The 18,632-nt window shown below is 46.0% G+C and overlaps 1 protein-coding gene across 1 annotated transcript in view; it reads right to left on the reverse strand.

Annotated features, from left to right (window-relative positions):
• Positions 1-18,632, reverse strand: part of STAB2 (stabilin 2) — a 126,066-nt gene that overhangs the window by 99,578 nt on the left and 7,856 nt on the right. The window contains exons 4-10 of the mRNA XM_059681820.1: positions 14,867-14,952; positions 13,975-14,044; positions 7,784-7,879; positions 6,302-6,427; positions 4,648-4,844; positions 2,705-2,838; positions 261-394 (exon numbers count right to left, since the gene is read on the reverse strand). Of these exons, the coding sequence (XP_059537803.1) occupies positions 261-394; positions 2,705-2,838; positions 4,648-4,844; positions 6,302-6,427; positions 7,784-7,879; positions 13,975-14,044; positions 14,867-14,952 (843 nt within the window). The remainder of the gene's footprint in view (positions 1-260; positions 395-2,704; positions 2,839-4,647; positions 4,845-6,301; positions 6,428-7,783; positions 7,880-13,974; positions 14,045-14,866; positions 14,953-18,632) is intronic.

Genomic DNA, 18,632 nt, shown 5'->3' on the forward strand with positions numbered 1-18,632 from the left:
CATATTAGCTGTTGCCCTGTCTTCAGTTCTCTGCCTCTTAATTATTGCATTGCTGGGTCTCCTGCCACTAACTCCCATCTCCTTGGAAACAGCTGCCTGTCCTTTCCTTCCCACCTGCATGACCCCTCCCAGAAGGGCTGGTTCCAATAGACAAGCCTTGCCCAGCCTGCCCACCCCTTTTTGAATGACTGTGTCTTGCAGTCGCTGTTGCCTGAAAGGTGGCTGCCCTGTATGTGGAATCTGTACCTATAGCTGCTTACCCAGAAGCGAGATGAAAGAGGTCAGCCTTCCTTGCCATTTTCCTCTGGGTTCAGTGTTTAATTCTCTGAGTCGCTCCAAGATGTTTCCATAACACCTTGAGCCATCACCCACGTAACCTTTCTGGCAAGTGCATCTACAGAGAGGGTGAAAACACAGTTGCAGGGTCTTAGAGCCAATGAGAGGTGAGATCCTACCATCCAACTCCTTCATCTGATCCTTGTCTGCAACGATGGGAAAAGCGATGCCCAGGGATAGGCCAAGAGAGGAGAGGCACAAATAGAAGTGAGCACTCCTAGTGCAGTGCCTGACATAGAGTAGGCCCACAAGAAATGGATAGTTAATACATTATGCATATCTATAAACACTAGATATATTTGTATACTCGCAGTATTTTTCAAAGTGTGATCAAGAGACCATGTACATCTGAAGCACATGGGGTGCTTACTGTAAATGCAGAGTCAAGGGCCCCTCCACAGAACCACTGAATCACAATAAGCTACTAATGTAAGCCTCAGATAAAGATGCAGAGCCACTGATCTGCTTAGGAGACTCTTCCCCTCTCCTCCCATCCTAGCTGAGATCTCCAGTCAACTGTCCCTTCCTAAGGGAAATATTCCTAGATTACCCACCCCCTTGCTAGCCCCCACTGTAGACCAGGTTCCCCTCAGTGTGTACTCTCATGGTACCATATAGCTCCTCTCTTGGCCACCAAGTCCAGTAGCAATTCTATCCTAACTGTGTGGTTATTTGGTCCCATCTAATTTGAGAAGAGAGTGAGGGCAAGGGCTATGTGTGTATTTATTCCTTCACTGTTGTAAACCCAGGATCTAGCGCAGGATGTGGCCCATAGGAGGTACTTAATTAATAGTTGTACAATAATCAGTCATCGAATTAAAATAAATACATACACAATGAAAGTCACAGACACTTTGCACAATGGTTTAGTTTCATAAAAGAGTTAAAGATGCAATTAATGATGCACTAGCCGTAGTGTGCTGGTCAAAGTTGAATGACCAGGTCTCTGGGTGGGGGTGGGGCGGGGGGAAGAGCCCTGATTTGTAGCATTTGCCCATTTCCACGGTTCATACTCCCACATTGGCTAATCTCAAAATACCAAGGTGATGCCAACCAGCTTGCAAAATCCTGAAAATTTAACAGTCTGCTCTGCTGAATCAGTAAGCCCTGAGCCTAGCACACCACTCGGCAAAGGTTGGCTGACAGCTGACTGAAGTTGGCAAGGTGCTTGGGAAGGTGACATTCACCAGGCTCCTGGAGGTAAGTGAGGAACTAAACATGAGACAGGGAAGCACATGTCAGAGAAGAGCGTGGCAGGGATGATGTAGCCATACCATTTCACAGGTCTAACTGACGTTCAGAAGAGGATCCCAAAGAACAGTTATACACCCATCAATCCAGTTGTGTTTTTAAATATGGTCCCATGGCAAATAGGTACATTTTCAACAAGTTTGCTGAACAAACATTTCAGAGTCTTATCACCCTTTGCTTGGATTGCTGCAATGACTTCCTTATTGGTCTTTCTGCCCTTCGTTTTCCTCCCCTCAAATCAGTCCTTCATCCCTCCGCCCTGTGTGGTCTGTCCAAAAGGGAAATCTGGCATCTCTGTGCTTAAAACTCTCATCACCTCTAGGATAAGATGTAAGTGCTTAGCATGGCTGGCCAGGCCCCCTTCCTGCCATTCACTGCAAATTCCAGCTCCACCAAATTGCTTTAAAAACAAACAAACCGGGATGCCCTTCTCAGGCCACCTGCCTTCCCAGGAATGCTCTCCCAGCCTCACCTTATAGCTCAGGTGTGGCCTGCTCTAGGCAGCCTTATCTGACCTCCTGGCTCTCCCCTGGCAGGAGCATCCCCATGACTATTTTACAGCAGAGGCTCAAACCCAGGTCTTTAAACTCCAAACACTACCTTCTTCCAACCCCACAAGCTGCCCCGGCCTCAGGAATTTCCACACAAATATTTTTACTTAGAGTAAACCCCTTCTTTCCACAGTAAACCTGGAGTCCAGGAAACACCCCTTGTGTTTATTCACTTTCCCTGGCCTTGTTTTGCACTGTTAACAAGCAATATTTCACGGGTGAGGAAACAGGCATATACATTAGAGGTCAATCTCTGGAATTGCAACATTTGTTTTCCCAGTGACTATGTTTTCCTTCTCCCGCACTCTGACCACCTCATGCCACGTTAGCAGGCCGGGTTGTGTTTCAGATTGTTCTCATGGCCATTATAAAGGAAAAAAAAAACTTTTGAATGAGTCATCGATTAAACAAAGTTTTATTGAGTAACTACCGTGCTCTTTGCATTGTGCTATGGGGGTGATGTGGATATAGGCGGAATAAGACATCATCCTTCCAGACACTTACAGCATTGACTGGCCACCACATTCACCACTTGGAAAGAAGGTGGTGGAATTGCAAAGACTTACTTGGCCTGGCCTGGTGCGATGGTGGAGCAGTTGGCGTTCCTGTGACAGGGGTTGTTAGATTTGCAGATATCGGTCACACTGCACCCCACGCCGGGTACAAAGCCATGGTAATGTTTCTTACACTCACAGTGAGACTTCAGGGGGTTGGGGGGAGATAAAGAAATAGGGTTCTAGTTAGTCACCAAAGCCAACATTCTTCTTAAATTCGTATCTTGTGCCATAAAAACCCACTCGGGGAAGTTCCAAAGTATGGGCTTAAACTACAACTATGTCAAAGTGTCTGGAATTGGAAGCCCTGAGTCTATATCATGTCTATTTGGAAGCTCATACACCTTGTGGGTTGTTTACCCTTCAGTTTCCTTGCGTGCTAACCCTGGGTCTCGCTGGCCCCATAGTTCCTGATTTTAGATCGTCTGCAGCCGAGTAGGGAGTGAGGTTCAGCCGGGAAGTGTTGTTGCTCTAGAACACTGGTGTTCAGCCACTCAACTCAAGTGACATTGGGTGTATCGGGAGATTTCTGATGTTCACAACGGGACAGGGGCAGTGTCACTAGAGGTCAGGGATGCTCCTAAACATCCTACAATGATCTGGACAAGCTCCCTCCCCCCAACAAAGAATTATCCAGCCCAAAGCATTATTAATCCTGAGTTTGAGGAACCCACTCTGGAATAATGGAAATACTGAACGCACTGCTGCCGTGTAAGCCACGGAGGGTTTCTAAGACTGGAAAATCTGCCTTGAGACACATTTTTAGGAGACAAAGCATATATTAAACCTCACTGCCAAGGTCCTGGGACCTCGGTTCAGGGTGTAACAGGACCTTGCCCACAGAGGACTTCATTTAGGGGAGGGAGTTCAGCCCTTTGAATTTCTTGCCAACGTGCCTTAGAAATTGACAGTAGAAATATCATGTGATATATTCTTTTTCCTAGGACATAAGGTTGGGCAGATTCTGTGCAGAGAACACCAGGAACATTCCTGTGGGGCGCTGACTAGACAACTGGGGACCCATCACTGTGTGGGTTCCCACTCAGGCAGCAATAGCCTGTGTATGGATGGATGAATTTCCTCCATGCACACTCAAAGTTCAGTTCCGGGGGCAAGAGGCACTGCTAAATATTTGACAGATGGCCCTGGCTGGTTTGGCTCAGTGGATAAGAGCGTTGGCCTGCGGACCAAAGGGTCCCAGGTTCGATTCTGGCCAAGGGCACATGCCTATGTTGCGGGCTCGATCACCAGTGGGGGGGGTGCAGGAGGCAGCGGATCAATGATTTTCTCTCATCATTGATGTCTCTATCTCTCTCTCCCTCTCCCTTCCTCTCTAAAATCAATAAAAATATATTTAAAAAATATTCAATGGATGGATGAGATATCAGGAAAAGGGCTCTTTCATCTGGACTCCTCAGCAAGGACCTCCTGGCCAGGCTGAATTTTCCGAGTCAAAGCCATGATGTGATTTGGGGGTCAGGTTCTCACCCAGAATCTCCTCCCTGTTCCCTGCAATCTGTCAGTGCTGTCCCTTTGGGACAGAGTATTTTTGGTTCTAAGAGTCCTCTCTTGCGAAGAAATTACAGGGACTGGAAGATTGTTGGTAAAAGTCAATCACATAGTCACCCAACACTTGGCTCACAGTTAATCTGTTGATCGAATTTGAGTTGTGTATATATTTGTCAATGGCTGTATAGGATGAGGATAGAAGAGCATGTAGGACAGTGAAGTTTTGACTGGGGAGCTTGGAAAGTGTGAGTGTAGAGGTCGGACTGGGGAGGGGACATGCTGAGCTTATCCCTGAGCACATGCAGGTCTGTCTGGAGAGGAAGCCCAATTGGACATTGAAAGGGAGCATGGGAAGGGCACAGAAGACAAATTGTAGCCATGGCCCATTTTACCTTCAGGGGGCTGTCCTACTCTACCTGTATCAGTTTCAAGCATCAGCAGCTTACCTGTCCTGGCCCATCATATTTGCACACCGTGGACTTCGTAGGGCAGTTTCCGAAGTTGATTTGGCAGGGGTCGACTGGTAAGCACACTTGGCCATCCCCATGGTAGCCTTCTCGGCAGGTACAATTGTGCCGATTTGGTCCCAGGAACGTGCAATGAGCGTGAGGGTGGCAGACATTTTGTGAACAGGGATTGATGGCTTGAGAGGCAATGACAAAATAAGAGGCAGTCACCACACCCGGGATGTAGGACAATTGAACTGTGAAGGGACTGCCAATCACAGCTCATCAAAGCTGCACAGGCAATCCAGCAGTTTTAAGAGAAGGAGTAAGAAATACCTTGTCTTACCTTACCTGATCCCCCTCACCTATCAAACAGATTTACATGTGGCCATCGAAGATTATAACTGCAAATATTGTGTTGATATATTATTACGCCATGTGATGTGTGGATTTGAATATAAAAGAACATGAAGGAAAGTACTAAGGCTTATCAAATTTATAATATGTGCTGGGTGCCGGGAGCCGGTCCATCCTTGCTGTTTCAAGGGACCTGGCATATATGGCATACGGTTCTTAATATGTTTGCTCACCTTCTTGGCGCTGTGTTTTAACCAAGGTCACCTCTCCGAGAAAGGTTGAATCCCCAGGTAGGGATTTTCCCCTGAAGTTAGGGAGGGAATAAAATCCCTCAACTACGTGCCAGGCGGGTAATTAATCCCTTTAACTACGAACAATCATGCTTAAACTACATAATCTTTTCTCCCTGGAATGGAGATAAGAAACGCCCTAACCTTTGTAATAGAGATTGATAGGATTGAATCAACTGGTATAAATACAGTTGTAACAAGACAGAAAGACACAGAACTCAGAACACAGAACTAAGGACACAGGGCTTGGAAGACAGGACCAAGAGAGACAGAGCCTAGGCACAGAACCTACACAGAACGTTCTCTAGAGACAGAAGAACTTTGCTGGAGAGAGCATGCCGGAGGATCCTGGAGAGGGACTGGCCTCGGAGCCTAGAGACAGAGCCTAGCGGGAGAACATGGCAAGGGATCCTGGACTGAACCTGACTACAGAGATTGGCAGGAGAACCTGACTGGAACCTGGACACTGAACCTGACTGGAGAGCCTGGACAGAACCTGGCTGGAGAACCTAGCGTGGGAACATGGCTACAGAACCTCGCTGGAAATCCGAAGCAGAACCTCTCTGGAGATCCGGGCTAGAGATCCTGGCTAGGTTGCTGATCAACTGAACGCTGTCTCCATGTCATTCCTTCTTCGCCGACTCCGTCCACGCCTTTGGGGACCCCTGGACCCGCTGGGGTTGGACCCCGGCACTGGGTTCTGTTCTAAGCATTTACCAAACATTAACTCGGTTAATCCTTACAACCCTCTAAAGTAAGTACCATTATTATCTTCATTTGATAGATAGGAAAATAGAGGCACAGGCAGGTTACAGAATTTGTCCAGCTAGTAATAGGCAGATCTGAAATATGAACCCAGATAGTCTGGCTCCAGTTTCATGAAGAAAAATAGAAGTGGTGGTTGCATTAAAATTAGGGTGGTTGTGAGTCGCCTCCCCTTTTTCCTGTTGGATAACCTAACCTAAACATCTCAACTAACAAACTTGCAGGATCTAAATTCTACTCACGCTCGCAGTATTTGCCATCGCTTTTGTAATTGGGAAGGCATTTGCATTCTAGCTTTGTTTCATCTTCACCGGAAAGTGAGCATCTGGAGTTTTCTGGGCAGAGCAAGGCTGCGCATTCAGGGATGGCTGCAAGGGAAGGTTGTTGAGGTAACTGCATCAGCAGAAAAACCAGTTATAAAAAACTTAACAAAAGCAATATTCCCCATTATTAAAAAGGATACACAGATTTGCTGTACCAATTCAAAAGTACAGAATGCATGAAGTAAAAATTAACTGTCTTCTTATTCTCATTATCCCATCCCACTCCTAAAATAACCATCATCAACAAACAATAACATATATGTTTATTTATATGATTTTTAAAACCAAATGGAATCCCTTTAAAATCTTTAGAAACTTGTTTTTTTAACAATGTACTATGGAGGTCTCGAAGGATATACTTTAATGTCTAATATCTGCATAGTATTTTACAATATTGATGGGGCCTAGAGGGTTGTTAAAAACTATAATGAGCCTGACATATTAGCGAACGTACAAAGCTAACAAGGTGGCCAATTCAGTTTCATGGATGATGGTAGAAGATATGAGACTCCTGGGTCAGAGATGAAAGATAGTTTATTACTCATAGAAAGACCAATAGCCAGAATGTTAGCATTTTTGCATCAGGTCTTCCAAGCCCCAGTTTCCATGGGGCAATGCAAAGAGTCCAGATGCAGACCTGAATGTGCAATGGATTTTATTACAGGAGAGGAGTTCTGATCTTAGGGAACCTAAGGTGTGTGTGTGTGTGTGTGTGTGTGTGTGTGTGTGTGTGTGTTTAATAGTAGGAAACGTATTAGTTTGGGTCCAGGCAGGAGACAGAAAACACACAATAATTTGAACAGGGAAAATTTTAGTGTAAAGCATTATGAACAGAGAATTAAAATAATGGGAATTCCTTGTGAGTGTTAAAAACTAGAATTCCAAAGCATAAAGGAATAGCAGAAATATAAGGCACAACCACTACCCTTGGGTTGAGGGAAGTGCCCAACTTAAGCCCTCCTCCCTCCAGGGCTGATCCGCAGATGTCACTGGGAAAGGCCTGGCCTTGGCCACTGGATGGGGGAGAAGGTGCTGAGATGCCTTGATGGTGAGGTTTGCTGGAAATCTTCCCTCTAGGGAAGGTCATCTACAGGGAGGTGCCAAAAGTCAGGACTCACTTGGTGTTCTGGGACCAGAAGCTAAGAGACATGCTCTCAGAAGTGTAGTGGACTTCTGTGTGTGGGTCAGGCTGGGTGGCTTCACGGGTCAGCGTTGCGGGATGAAGGGGAGGTGGCCAGCCTCTAACGGCCAGTCCTGTACAGCCCTTGGTGTGCCCAGGGCTGAGGAAAGGGTGCACAGAACAGCATTCCCCTGGGCTGGGCACTGGCCTGCACGGTCTGAAATGCATACACCTGTGCCTCTTTGACCTGGGGTGGCACTGAGGAAATTGGCGGTGCTTACGCTTGTCGCAGTGGGGGCCGGTGTATGCAGAGTAGCACTCGCAGGTTCCATTGCCGTTGAGTCCGCTGTTGCACACTCCATGCACACAGCTGCACACTGCAGACAGGAAATGGGGGTTTTTCAGTACCTGACATAGACATCGCCCAAAGATTCTGGGTGGATAACATCTTCAGATAGTGTTTATTGAGAATCTGCACGATGATGCAGGAAAAACCATAGGTGTGAGGTCCTAGAGACCCTGGCTTAATCTGGACTTCATTTCTTTTTAATAGCTTCAATTTATTTATATATAACATGTAGATAATGATGTCTACATCATGGGATTTCTATAGACACACCTGCTTAAAAAAACCTAACCAAAAACCTGACCAAATATTGGAAAAGCAAAGATTAACATCTACTAAGCACTAAATCCTTTGTACTGTTGTTGTGTGTCTCACCTTGATCCCCTGCTCTTATCTCCACTGGAACTGCCCTCATTTAGGGCCTTACCATATTTTGCTTGGACTATTGCAGTAGCATTTTAACTGAATTCACAGTCCAATCTCTCATCTCTCCATTCCATCCATTGTATTTGATCAATAATGATATCATGATAACTTTCTCCAATGACTCCCAATTGCTAACCAAATGAAATCTAAATTCCTCTACCAAACAAGACTTTCTCCAATCTGACTTCAAACTCTTTAATTTTTCATTTTCATCTCCCATCACTTTATTTTAGACGTATCAGCACATGAGATAACTCAGTAGTTGACCTTCCTTCCTAAAAACGTGTGTTGAGTATCTATTATGTTCAGGGTGCTGTGCACAGGATGAATGACCCAAAGTCCCTGCCCTCGAAGAGCTCACCATGTAAGGGCAGAACAGCCCAGCACAGTGCGGGTGGGAGGTGCTCTGACATGATAGGTCAATGGCAATGGGAGTTGCCCAGGAAGAGATGGAGGGGCGGCCTACGGAAGGTGGTGCCTGGAAGAATCAGGATCTGTATCCTGTGCCGTCCCACCTCCATGCCCCTGTCTCCAACTGTGCTCCCTCCCACATGCCCACGGAAATCCTCCTCATCCTCCAAGGCCAACCGAGGCCCCCACCTTTGCGGTGCCATCTCAGAGCTCCCCCAGCAGAGTCTGTGCTCTGGGGCCAGCGGCATGTTCTTTGTGCCCACGATCGCGTCAGACTACAACTGTTAATTTTGTTTACGCTGGCGAGCCAAAGGCCACCAGGAACACGCTAGTGGTCACACCAAGTCAGCTGCAAGGGCAGCGGCCACTGGAGAGAGAGAGTGGGAGCCTCTTGCGTTGCCGGGACAGGCAGCTGCTGGATGGTTCTCCTGGCTGCTTACTGACACGGTGTCTTCTCTGTTCAGACGTGGTTACTCAGCGGCCTGGTTTCTGTCTTGTTTCACATGGAGGCAGCGAATCTCTGATGGTGATATTCTGTGGAATTGCTCATGCTCAGCAGGCGACACCACAGCCGGGCTGGGACCCAGGAGGCTGCCGAGGCTGCTTTCCTCTGTCTCCATCTGCATATTTCTCTCCCCTATTAGATTGGAGCCCTGTGGAAGACCTTCCCCTGCCTGTGCTTCCCCATGACATCTTTCCCAGAGCTCATGGCCATGCCCACAACTGCACAGCTAAAATTTCCATTGAGATAGCATCCTGCAGGGCCAGGAATGGGGTGAGGAGAGTGAGGCAGGTACAGGGTGAGGAGGGTGTGCTCTGAGTGTTGTCATGTGGCATGGAGGAGGGTGAGGGGGTGGAAGGGGCAGTTAAGTGGGACTCAGTGCCTGCTTCCAATTTATATGTTCCCTGCAAGGGCTGTCCTTGTCGCTTAGTCCTACCCCCACCCCCTCCCTGCCCGGGGCTGGCTGGTGTGAGCCCAGGAATCTGGCACCAGCCTCTCCCCGTGTCCTGGCTTCCAGCGCATCCTCTGTCCTGGGTTAACTGGCCTGGTACAGCTTGGGGAGCTCCTGACACGCACTGCAGGGCTGCCAGCCTCTGCCAAGAAAGTGTCCCAGATGCCATTTAAAGAGCCCCTGGTATCTGTTGCCAAACTCTAGAGACACTCGGAGCTTGGGGTGTGTGACTTTGAAGTGGTTAAAGCCACAGCCATTTGGGTCAGAGAGACAGTGCACAAAGCCCCCCGTGCTGGGCCCCTTGGCAGAGTGAGCTGCTCCCTCTCCCGTGTTTTTGCAGCAACCCCTGGTGCTGTGCACACGGGACCATAATTGTCACCCATGTTTCCAGCTCCTTGGGGGTGGGGACCTAATCGCTCCCTTTTTTGGATCCCCATCCCCTATCAGGGGCCTAATGTTGGGTGCTTGCCAGGGGCAGAATGGTGCAGGGCTGGGCACCCACACTCTGGAGTCAGCCATCCGGGTGCTGCCTCTGGCCCTGTAATCGTTGCGTGACCTTGAGAAACCTCTCTGCTTCTTCATTCATAAAAGGAGGAACCTGGCTTGGAGAGGTGCTGGGAGCATCCAAGGAGATCATGTAGGTCAGGACTCTTCCCACACAGCCCGGCACACAGCAGGCACTCAGCAAATGCCAGCTACTGCCATTAACAAGATGTAATTGTGGGACCAACTTGGGGGTCACGTCAGAGAAAGTGGGCTTTGCCTTCTGCCCTGGCCAGGAGTGAGGCCCTGAGGGGGCAGGGCCTTGGCAACAGAGATGAACACCCTCGCTGATGCAGCTCTAAATCACGTCTGAGTCAATCAGCGGGCGGGTAGGAGGCTGTTCCTGTAGCAGGTTAAAGCCGGCGTTAAAAATAAACAGCAGCTAATAGAACTGTCCTACTTCCAGCAGCCGGCCTCCCTTGAGAGACCAACGCCCCCTTGGATGCAACAACACTGGCACCCAGTGGATGCCCGGCTGAAGAGGTTTGCAAGTTCCCCTAGTCCTTGCCAATGGGAAGTGACTAGCCATCGCTGAGCCATTCATTCATTCATTCATTCATTCATTCATTCACTCATTCATTCCTAGGTGAATAAGTGTTCCCCTTACTGTTGTATTGCTTTTGTCCTCGCTTAATACTTGCTTCTGTTGATTCAGTGCTTATGCTATGGTGCTATGAGCATTGCTATGTTGCCAACCTTGTGGAGTAGGTATTCTTATTCCCACTTTATAGGTGAGGAAGGCCCAGAGAGGTTAAATGGCTTGTCCCAGGTCACACAGCAGCAGATTTCAAACTCGGGCCAGTGTGATTTCAAAGCCTGTTCTGGAGCTGAGCTCTCCAATGTGGTAGCCACCAGCCACGTGCGGCCATTTAAACTTAAACTAAGTGACATGAACTAAAGTGTAGGGTTCAGCACCTCAGATGCACCAGCCCCATCTCAGGTCCCCGATGGCCACCTGTGACTAGGCACGCCGTGGGACAGCCCAGACAGAGCAGTTTCATCGCCACCTGAAGTTCTCCTGGAACCCAGGGTTTGGAATTTTTTCTCCCAACTCTCAGTTTAGGTTTCCAGTTTTCTTATCAACTTAGGTTTCTCAACAAACTTTCTCCCTTTCACGTGCCCTTTCTCCACAGCACCAATAAGGGTGAAGAAATGCCCCTTTATTTAGAAATGTTTGGGAGCTCCATGCATATCTGTGCTCATTGGTAGCCAAGATCATTTCTTGGAGGCAACATGGACTCTTCTTTCTGAATTTTCATCCCAGAGCAATGACTCGGTTTTCTTGGGAAGCAAGCAATGCTAGATGCTGCCTTTCTTCCTTCCCATCTCAATATTTATTTAAAATATATGATTTAAATTCTATTATTATGGTAGGCGAGGGCCACTTTAGGAAATAGGTTATTTCTAAACAGTTGATTGATTATATTTTAATGATTTTTAATATAATGTGTAATCTTAAAAATATACAGATGAAGGAAGTCCTAAGATCGGGGGCCACTGGAGAATAATAGGTAATAATCGCTAACATTTATCACGCACTGATTACTTCATTAAATCCTCATAATAATCTGAAAGAAGGCAATATTATTTCTGTTTTTACAGATGAAGGCATAGAGAGAATGTTCTTATAAACTTAAAGTTCCCACAATTAGCAGCTTCAGGGCTGAAACCCAGTTTGAGTCTAAAGTTGGAGCTCTATATGCTGCCTCTCAACGCCACAGTTCTGAGTCAGGACAGCATGGCTGGAGTAAATCAGGCTATTTATTCATTCACTCACTCACTCACTCACTCACTCACTCACTCACTCATCTAAGCAACAAAAGTGGGATGTATGTCTACCATGCAGATAGCACTGTGGAAGGCACTGAAGATAAAGAGGTATAACAGGGATTTACCTTCAAAGAACCCAGGGATTATTAGAATGAGACAGTGTCTCTGTATTGCAATAAAACTTATTCCAGAGTGTGCACACTTATGAGGGTAGGATGTCTATGTGTGTGTGTGTGTGTGTGTGTGTGTAGATTTTCTTCAAGAAAATTTGAACCAAATGCAGTATCTACTGAATTTGATTTTTCCATAAAAGTCAGAACCAAGGTGGTGTTGGAGAAAGGCCAAGGATATATCCTTTTTGGGTGACTATGGATCTGGGAGACACTGTCTCTGCCATGCCCACATTCTCTAGGCCTTACCAACTGTGTGCATTCCAGCTGACTTCCAGCATCCTGCACAGGCTTCCTGGGAAGGTTTCTCCACCTGAATGCTCACTGGGGGCTGGAAGTGCAGGGAATTAACAATTCCTCCAGCCCATGACTGCATGTAATAACTTACTATTGCTGCCGCAACAAATTACCCCAAACCTAGTGTCTTAAAACAACACAAATTCATTGCCTTGCATTTCTGGAGGTCAGACATCCAAAATTACTATACTAAAGTCAAGGTGGCAGGGTTTTGCTCCTTCCTGGAGGGGGAAAAATGTTTGCTTCACTTTTCTAGTTTCTAGAGGCTGTCCGCATTGCTTTGCTCCTAGCCCCCTTCCACCTTCAAAGCCAGAAAGAGCTGGTGGAGTCTTTCTCACATCTCATCACTGTGTCCCTCCTCCATGTCTAAGACCCTATGATTGCACTGGGCCCACTTGGACAATCCAGGACATCCTCCCCTCTCAAGGTCAGCCACTTAGCAACCTTAATTCCACCTGCTACCGTAATTCCCCCCTTGCCATATAAGGTAATATAGTCTCAGGTCCAAGGGATGAGGATATGGACATATATTTTTGGCGGGGTGGGGGGTGGTGGTCTTTATTCTGCCTAGCTCACTGTGACTCCCTTTCCCCTCAGGTGAGATAACTTGGAGGTGAGTATTCAACCATGACTCCAACAGTCCCCAGTCCAGGGCATGAAGCTCTGGTCATCACACTGCTCTCTGTCTTGACAGCACACCTTTAATGCCCCTGTGTCACTTTCTTAGTGTTTCTGCCATCACCTCCTAAATATGCTACTTGTATTGGAATCCTTGTTTCAGGCTCTACTTCTGGGGAAAAGAAGGAACCAAAAATAAGAGACTAGACCCGTGGTCGGCAAACTGCGGCTCGCGAGCCACATGCGGCTCTTTGGGCCCCTTGAGTGTGGCTCTTCCACAAAATACCACGTGTGGGCGTGCATGTACAGTGCGATTGAAACTTCGTGGCCCATGCACAGAAGTTGGTATTTTGTGGAAGAGCCACACTCAAGGGGCCAAAGAGCCACATGTGGCTCGTGAGCCGCAGTTTGCTGACCACTGGACTAGACCAATCAATTGTCAGGTTTGTTTGTTTGTTTGTTTACCCTGCAAAGTGGAGCCAACCATCTCTGCTCACCTCAGGCATTTCTTTGTGAACTCCCAAAAGGAAGGGACAGACCAGAATGTGGTGGGATCTCTGGTGGAAGTCAAGGCCCCCGAGGAGAAGGTCAACGCTGAAACCAGGATCTGGAAAGAGCTCAGGGAGAAACTGGATGGGCAAAGAGCAGGGGATGTCTGATCCTGGAGTCTGGAGAGATGGAGTTGTGTGCCCCCAAGTTTGCCAGACAGCATTACTGGTGAGTAGCTGACTGCAAGTGCTAAAAACCACAAGAAACTCTTTTTTTCCCCAACACTGCATTCTATCAGATTTGTTACTAACTCTTTGCTTTGCCTTTGCAGACTTGGTTATACATAACTGTTCAGTGTTTTCCCTCCAAGGATCAGTCTTGCTGAGGTCTGTGGCTGTTTGACATTCTATGTTTCCAAATGCATTAGACTACAGAAGAATCAGACATACCTCCTGTACAGTTGGGTCCAAATAAGTTGTCATCAGCACAGGTTTCACAGGCTGTTCCACTAAACCCTTCCTGCAAAATACCCCAGGGAGATGACGTTAGACCCAGCGTGATCGGCATTGCCCAGGAAGCCCTGGGCTTGTCACTGGTGGTGTGGTCTGTGCTTACTTCTCATATATCCCTCCCGCCGTGCCTATTCTGAAGCTCCTTCTTTGTGTTTTTCCTTTATTCTTTGCTGTTTTTGTGTTATAAGGGTACCTCAATCCCTGCATCATTGTTTTTACAGCGAGTCCAGAAGAAAGCTGCTTTGTCAATCCAAAGATATAAATAGAGAGCAAGAGATGAGAGCGCCATCATAATTTCACCCAAGGGTGAAACGAAAACTCCTTCAGTTGCATTTCTGAAGTCAGCCCAGCTCATTCATTTTCAGGATTTCTCTGTGTTTCAACCAAAGGCTTGAAACTTGCAAAATGTCATTTTCATGGGATACCAAAGAAATTCTTCAATGGCAGACCCCGTGCTTGACAATTGGTGGTGTGGACAGCACCGAGAGCTAAGAGTGGTGGTAACAACAATTTCTATAGCCCTGTACAGCTTCACAAAGTATCACATCTATGACCTTATTTCACTTTTCATCAAATGTAATCACACAGGATGACTATCAAACCCATTTTATAGATGGACGCACTCAAGGCTGAGCAGTTAACTGATTCACTCCAAGGCTCCCAGCCTCTGATAAGTCATTTTGTTGCAGATTGTCTACTCTTTTTACTAGTATTGCTTCTTAGAGACTCCATTGTGTGTGTGTGTGTGTGTGTGTGTGTGTGTTTAAGGAGGGACAAAAGTTAAGGAGAAGGGGCAGAGTCAGGGAGACGAACACGTTTCGGAACTTACTTGGCATGAGCAGCTTCCGTTTCCTTCCATGCCTTCGTCACAGCTGCCCCTGCCGCTGCAGGGCGACCTGGCTCCTCCTGGGCACTCTAGGGAAGCAAAGGGCTCAGGTTCATTCATTTTGATGGCGCACAGACATTCTGCAAGGATGCGTTCAGAACCTACTGTGTGCCAGTTAGTGTGCCAGTTGCCAGGGGGACAGAAAGAACTGAAGACTCTGCTGGTGTCACCTGGGGTTACCCAGAGGAGGCCAGCAGATCACAGTGTCACCTGGGACTGTCATAAAAGACATTCTCAGCAGCCACACTCAACAGAGAGATTAGACTTTGCTATGAGGGCACATTTCTGATGCATTGTGAGGCTCAGGAGCTGATGAGGCTACTTTAGGTCATTATCACATTTCCCTTTGCTCCCTGCTACCCTGGTGGTCCTTGCATTGTGACTTCCCCCATGCAGGAGGCTTACCCGTTATAAGCTGTCAGCAAATCATCAGCTGTCTGTTTCTTTAGAGGAAGATAATGAACTTCCTGCCAGTAAGAGGCCAATGATCTCCCTGTAACTTTATCTCCCAAGGTGCCTCCTCCATGTCACTATCTTTGTTTAAAAGCTTGGCTCACAGCCCAGCCAGCATGGCTCAGTGGTTGTGCGTTGGCCTATGAACCAGGAGGTCACAGATCGATTCCCGGTCAGGGCACATGCCTGGGTTGCGGGTTGATCCCCTGTTGCAGGGCGTGCAGGAAGCAGCTGATCAATGATTCTCTCTCATCATTGATGTTTCTATCTCTCTCTTCCTCTCCCTTCCTCTCAAAAATCAATAAAAATATATTAGAAAAAATAAAAGCTTGGGTTACAGCTAGGCAGAGAATATGTGCTGGTATTGCATTGATAGCTCTGGTTGGAACTGTCTGTATGGGAAACTGATATAAAATAGATTCCTCATGTAAACTCAGCATTATTTGTCACTCAAAGCCAAAAAAGGGCATGCCTAAAAGAGTGGATTCAAATCCACACAGTCTGTTATTTGCAACGTGTGCAGTGAATGGCAAAGAACATACAACAGGAAAAAAGCAAATAATGATACCAAAAAACAAAATACACATAATTCAATGACATTGACCTCAGAAAGAAGAATCAAGGTAATTTCCCTTTGAAATAGATTGTTTTGCCACATTCTTTTCCCATTACTTTGAATTGTAGCACAAATCTGTTAACGTTGATGGTGAAATAAAGAGAACTGGCATGTTCAGATAAAAAAAATCTATTTTATCTCAAATAGAAATTGGTTGTTTAAGTGTATTAAGTTTCAAGGTTAAAAACATGTTTTTTGGCTAATGAGAAAAGACTTTCATGTGCAGATCTGATAAATCAGTACAAGTTTCAGTGAGGGAGAAGCACATGAAATATGGGTAGAAACACCTTTGTTATGTCAGGATGACATATATTTTTTTTCCTCAAGTGAGAATTCATGCCTTCTTGTTCTTTCTTCTTTTTTTTTTTTTTTTGGTGGGGTCTATTAAGATGTTTATTAGAGTTTCATTTAACAAAGGGAATATTGGAAATAACTTAAATGTTCCAAATAATGCATTTATGAACTAAATGGATGAATTTAGAACATTCATCCAATGAAACATTTACTGAAGAGTCGTTCAAAAAAGTGTCACTAAACCATTTGTATCGGCATAGAAAATTTCCACAGTACACCGTTAAGTGAAAATGACAAATTACCAAAAGCTATGTTAGAAGTATGATATTTTAAATAAAGGCAATGGGTAGGTACACAAATTTTTGTATTTCAAACAAAAAATAGCAAAAGGTAATGATGATAGGAATAATAACAACAGTTAATAGCAGTAGCTTCATTTTCTCTTTTTTGTCTTCACAAAAAAATCATGGTGATTATCATTTCCAATATGCAGGCTATAAAAGTGAGCCCTAGTTTGGTAAAGTCAATTGATCAAGAGTATTTGAACGTATATGCTGTTGAGTAAGTGTTAAATCCAAATCTCTGTGCCTCCGAACCACAACTGTATATTACTCTATAAGTTCATCAACATTTTAAGAGCCGATATCTTTGGAAGCTTATTGATGTTTATTTTCTTTATTTCACTTATTAGTGCCACCTAATTTTCTTTAGCAGACACATATTACTTCTGAAGAATAAACATTTTAATAATGTTTATTTTTCAACAATTACAGCTGATGTACAATATTAGTTTCAGGTGTACACCCTGGTGATTAGACACATATAATTGATGAAGTGATCACCCCGATAAGCCTCACACCCATCTCATACCAGGCATTGCTATTGCAACTTTATGGACTATATTCCCTACGCTGTAATTTTAGAAGAGGATGAGTAATGTTTTTTCATTGTGCTTTTCTGCGCTTTCCATGTTTTCAGAATGGATCACAGAGTTATGCTCTAACTTGAAGAAGGAGCTGTTAAATAATTTAAAAAGCAACACAGAGGCGTTGAGTATGGATGCATTTCTCAGTGCATGAAAGAGGAATTGGTGCTGCTCTTGCCTAGAAGCGAAGGCCATTTCAGAGCCCGCACTGCCTCGGAAAGAAGGATGGGTGCGTGCCAGCAGCTCCGAGTGGCCTTGTCCTTGCGGAAATGTGAAATGACAGGCAAGATCTCTTGCCATCACCACAGAATGTGGGGGAGAGGTGAAAGCCACAGCCCAGCAGAGGACTTATCTCTTTCCCGAACCAAAGGAAGGAAGCCCTCGGAGACACTGAGTATGTTCGGAAGATGAAGATAAAGGGGAACACGCTTTTGCCCCAACGAGAGGCCAGCAGAAAGGACGTCCACGCCTTGGTTTCCACAGGTTTTGCTGCAATGGCCTCGAGACCTATCAGAGGAAAATGCCCGAATGTCCAAGGAACCCCTTAAGACTCCTTCGATCCTAGGTGTGAGCTCTGCCACGTGTGCACGTAGCACGGTGTGATGGCATGAGAGATTGGAGTCCCGTTTGCCTGCTCATGCTTTATGAGTTACCCAGTGTTTAGAAAGTCTTCAGAGAAAGGGTGCCATTTCATTTGCCTTTCGTTATCAGAGGCCTATTTTGACCATGGTTCACCCATCCATTGATTCATACAACTTTTTAAAAGTGTCTTCGTAGTGTCGTGCACTTTGCCTAGTGCTTCCACCTGTACCGATGTTTTAAAGCCTCAACTATATTTTTGTAAAGTAGGACTTTTTACCCCCATTGACAGCTAAAAGGACTGGAGCCTATGCAGGAAATAACTTGCCCAAAGCAGTAATGATGGAATTGGATTCAAACTTAAAACCCAGAGTGCCTTTGCTCTCCTGGCTGTGGTCTGCCATGCATTATGTTGAACATGCTGACGTCTGTTACTGTATCTTGGACAAAGCCTTTTCTTGTCTTCAGTGTGTCTGATGAATAGCTTAGCACCAGATTAGTTTTTGTGGGTTAGAGAGAGAAAAGAAAACCTAAGAGTTCTTTCTAGTATACCAGGATGTCTATAAGGACCGGATGTGATATGACCACATTTGATACCAAAAAAAGTTCTTGAAATCTGGAAGTCTGGGCTAATCGCTTGATTCCGATGTAATAATCTCTTAGAAACACACTGTGCTGACATGCTGGGGTGACACTGAGAGCAGAGCAGTTAACAGAGAGAAGGGCCAGGAGATCCTAAACCCCGTTTTTCTCTCTCCCTGGCAAGTTTGGTGGCAGCAGCTCTGAACTTGAACTTGCTTGATCACTTAAAAGCCCAAAGGAAACTGGCAAGAGATCATCTC

This window comes from Myotis daubentonii, chromosome 2 (genome assembly GCF_963259705.1).
Source record: "Myotis daubentonii chromosome 2, mMyoDau2.1, whole genome shotgun sequence".
NCBI lineage: Eukaryota > Metazoa > Chordata > Mammalia > Chiroptera > Vespertilionidae > Myotis > Myotis daubentonii.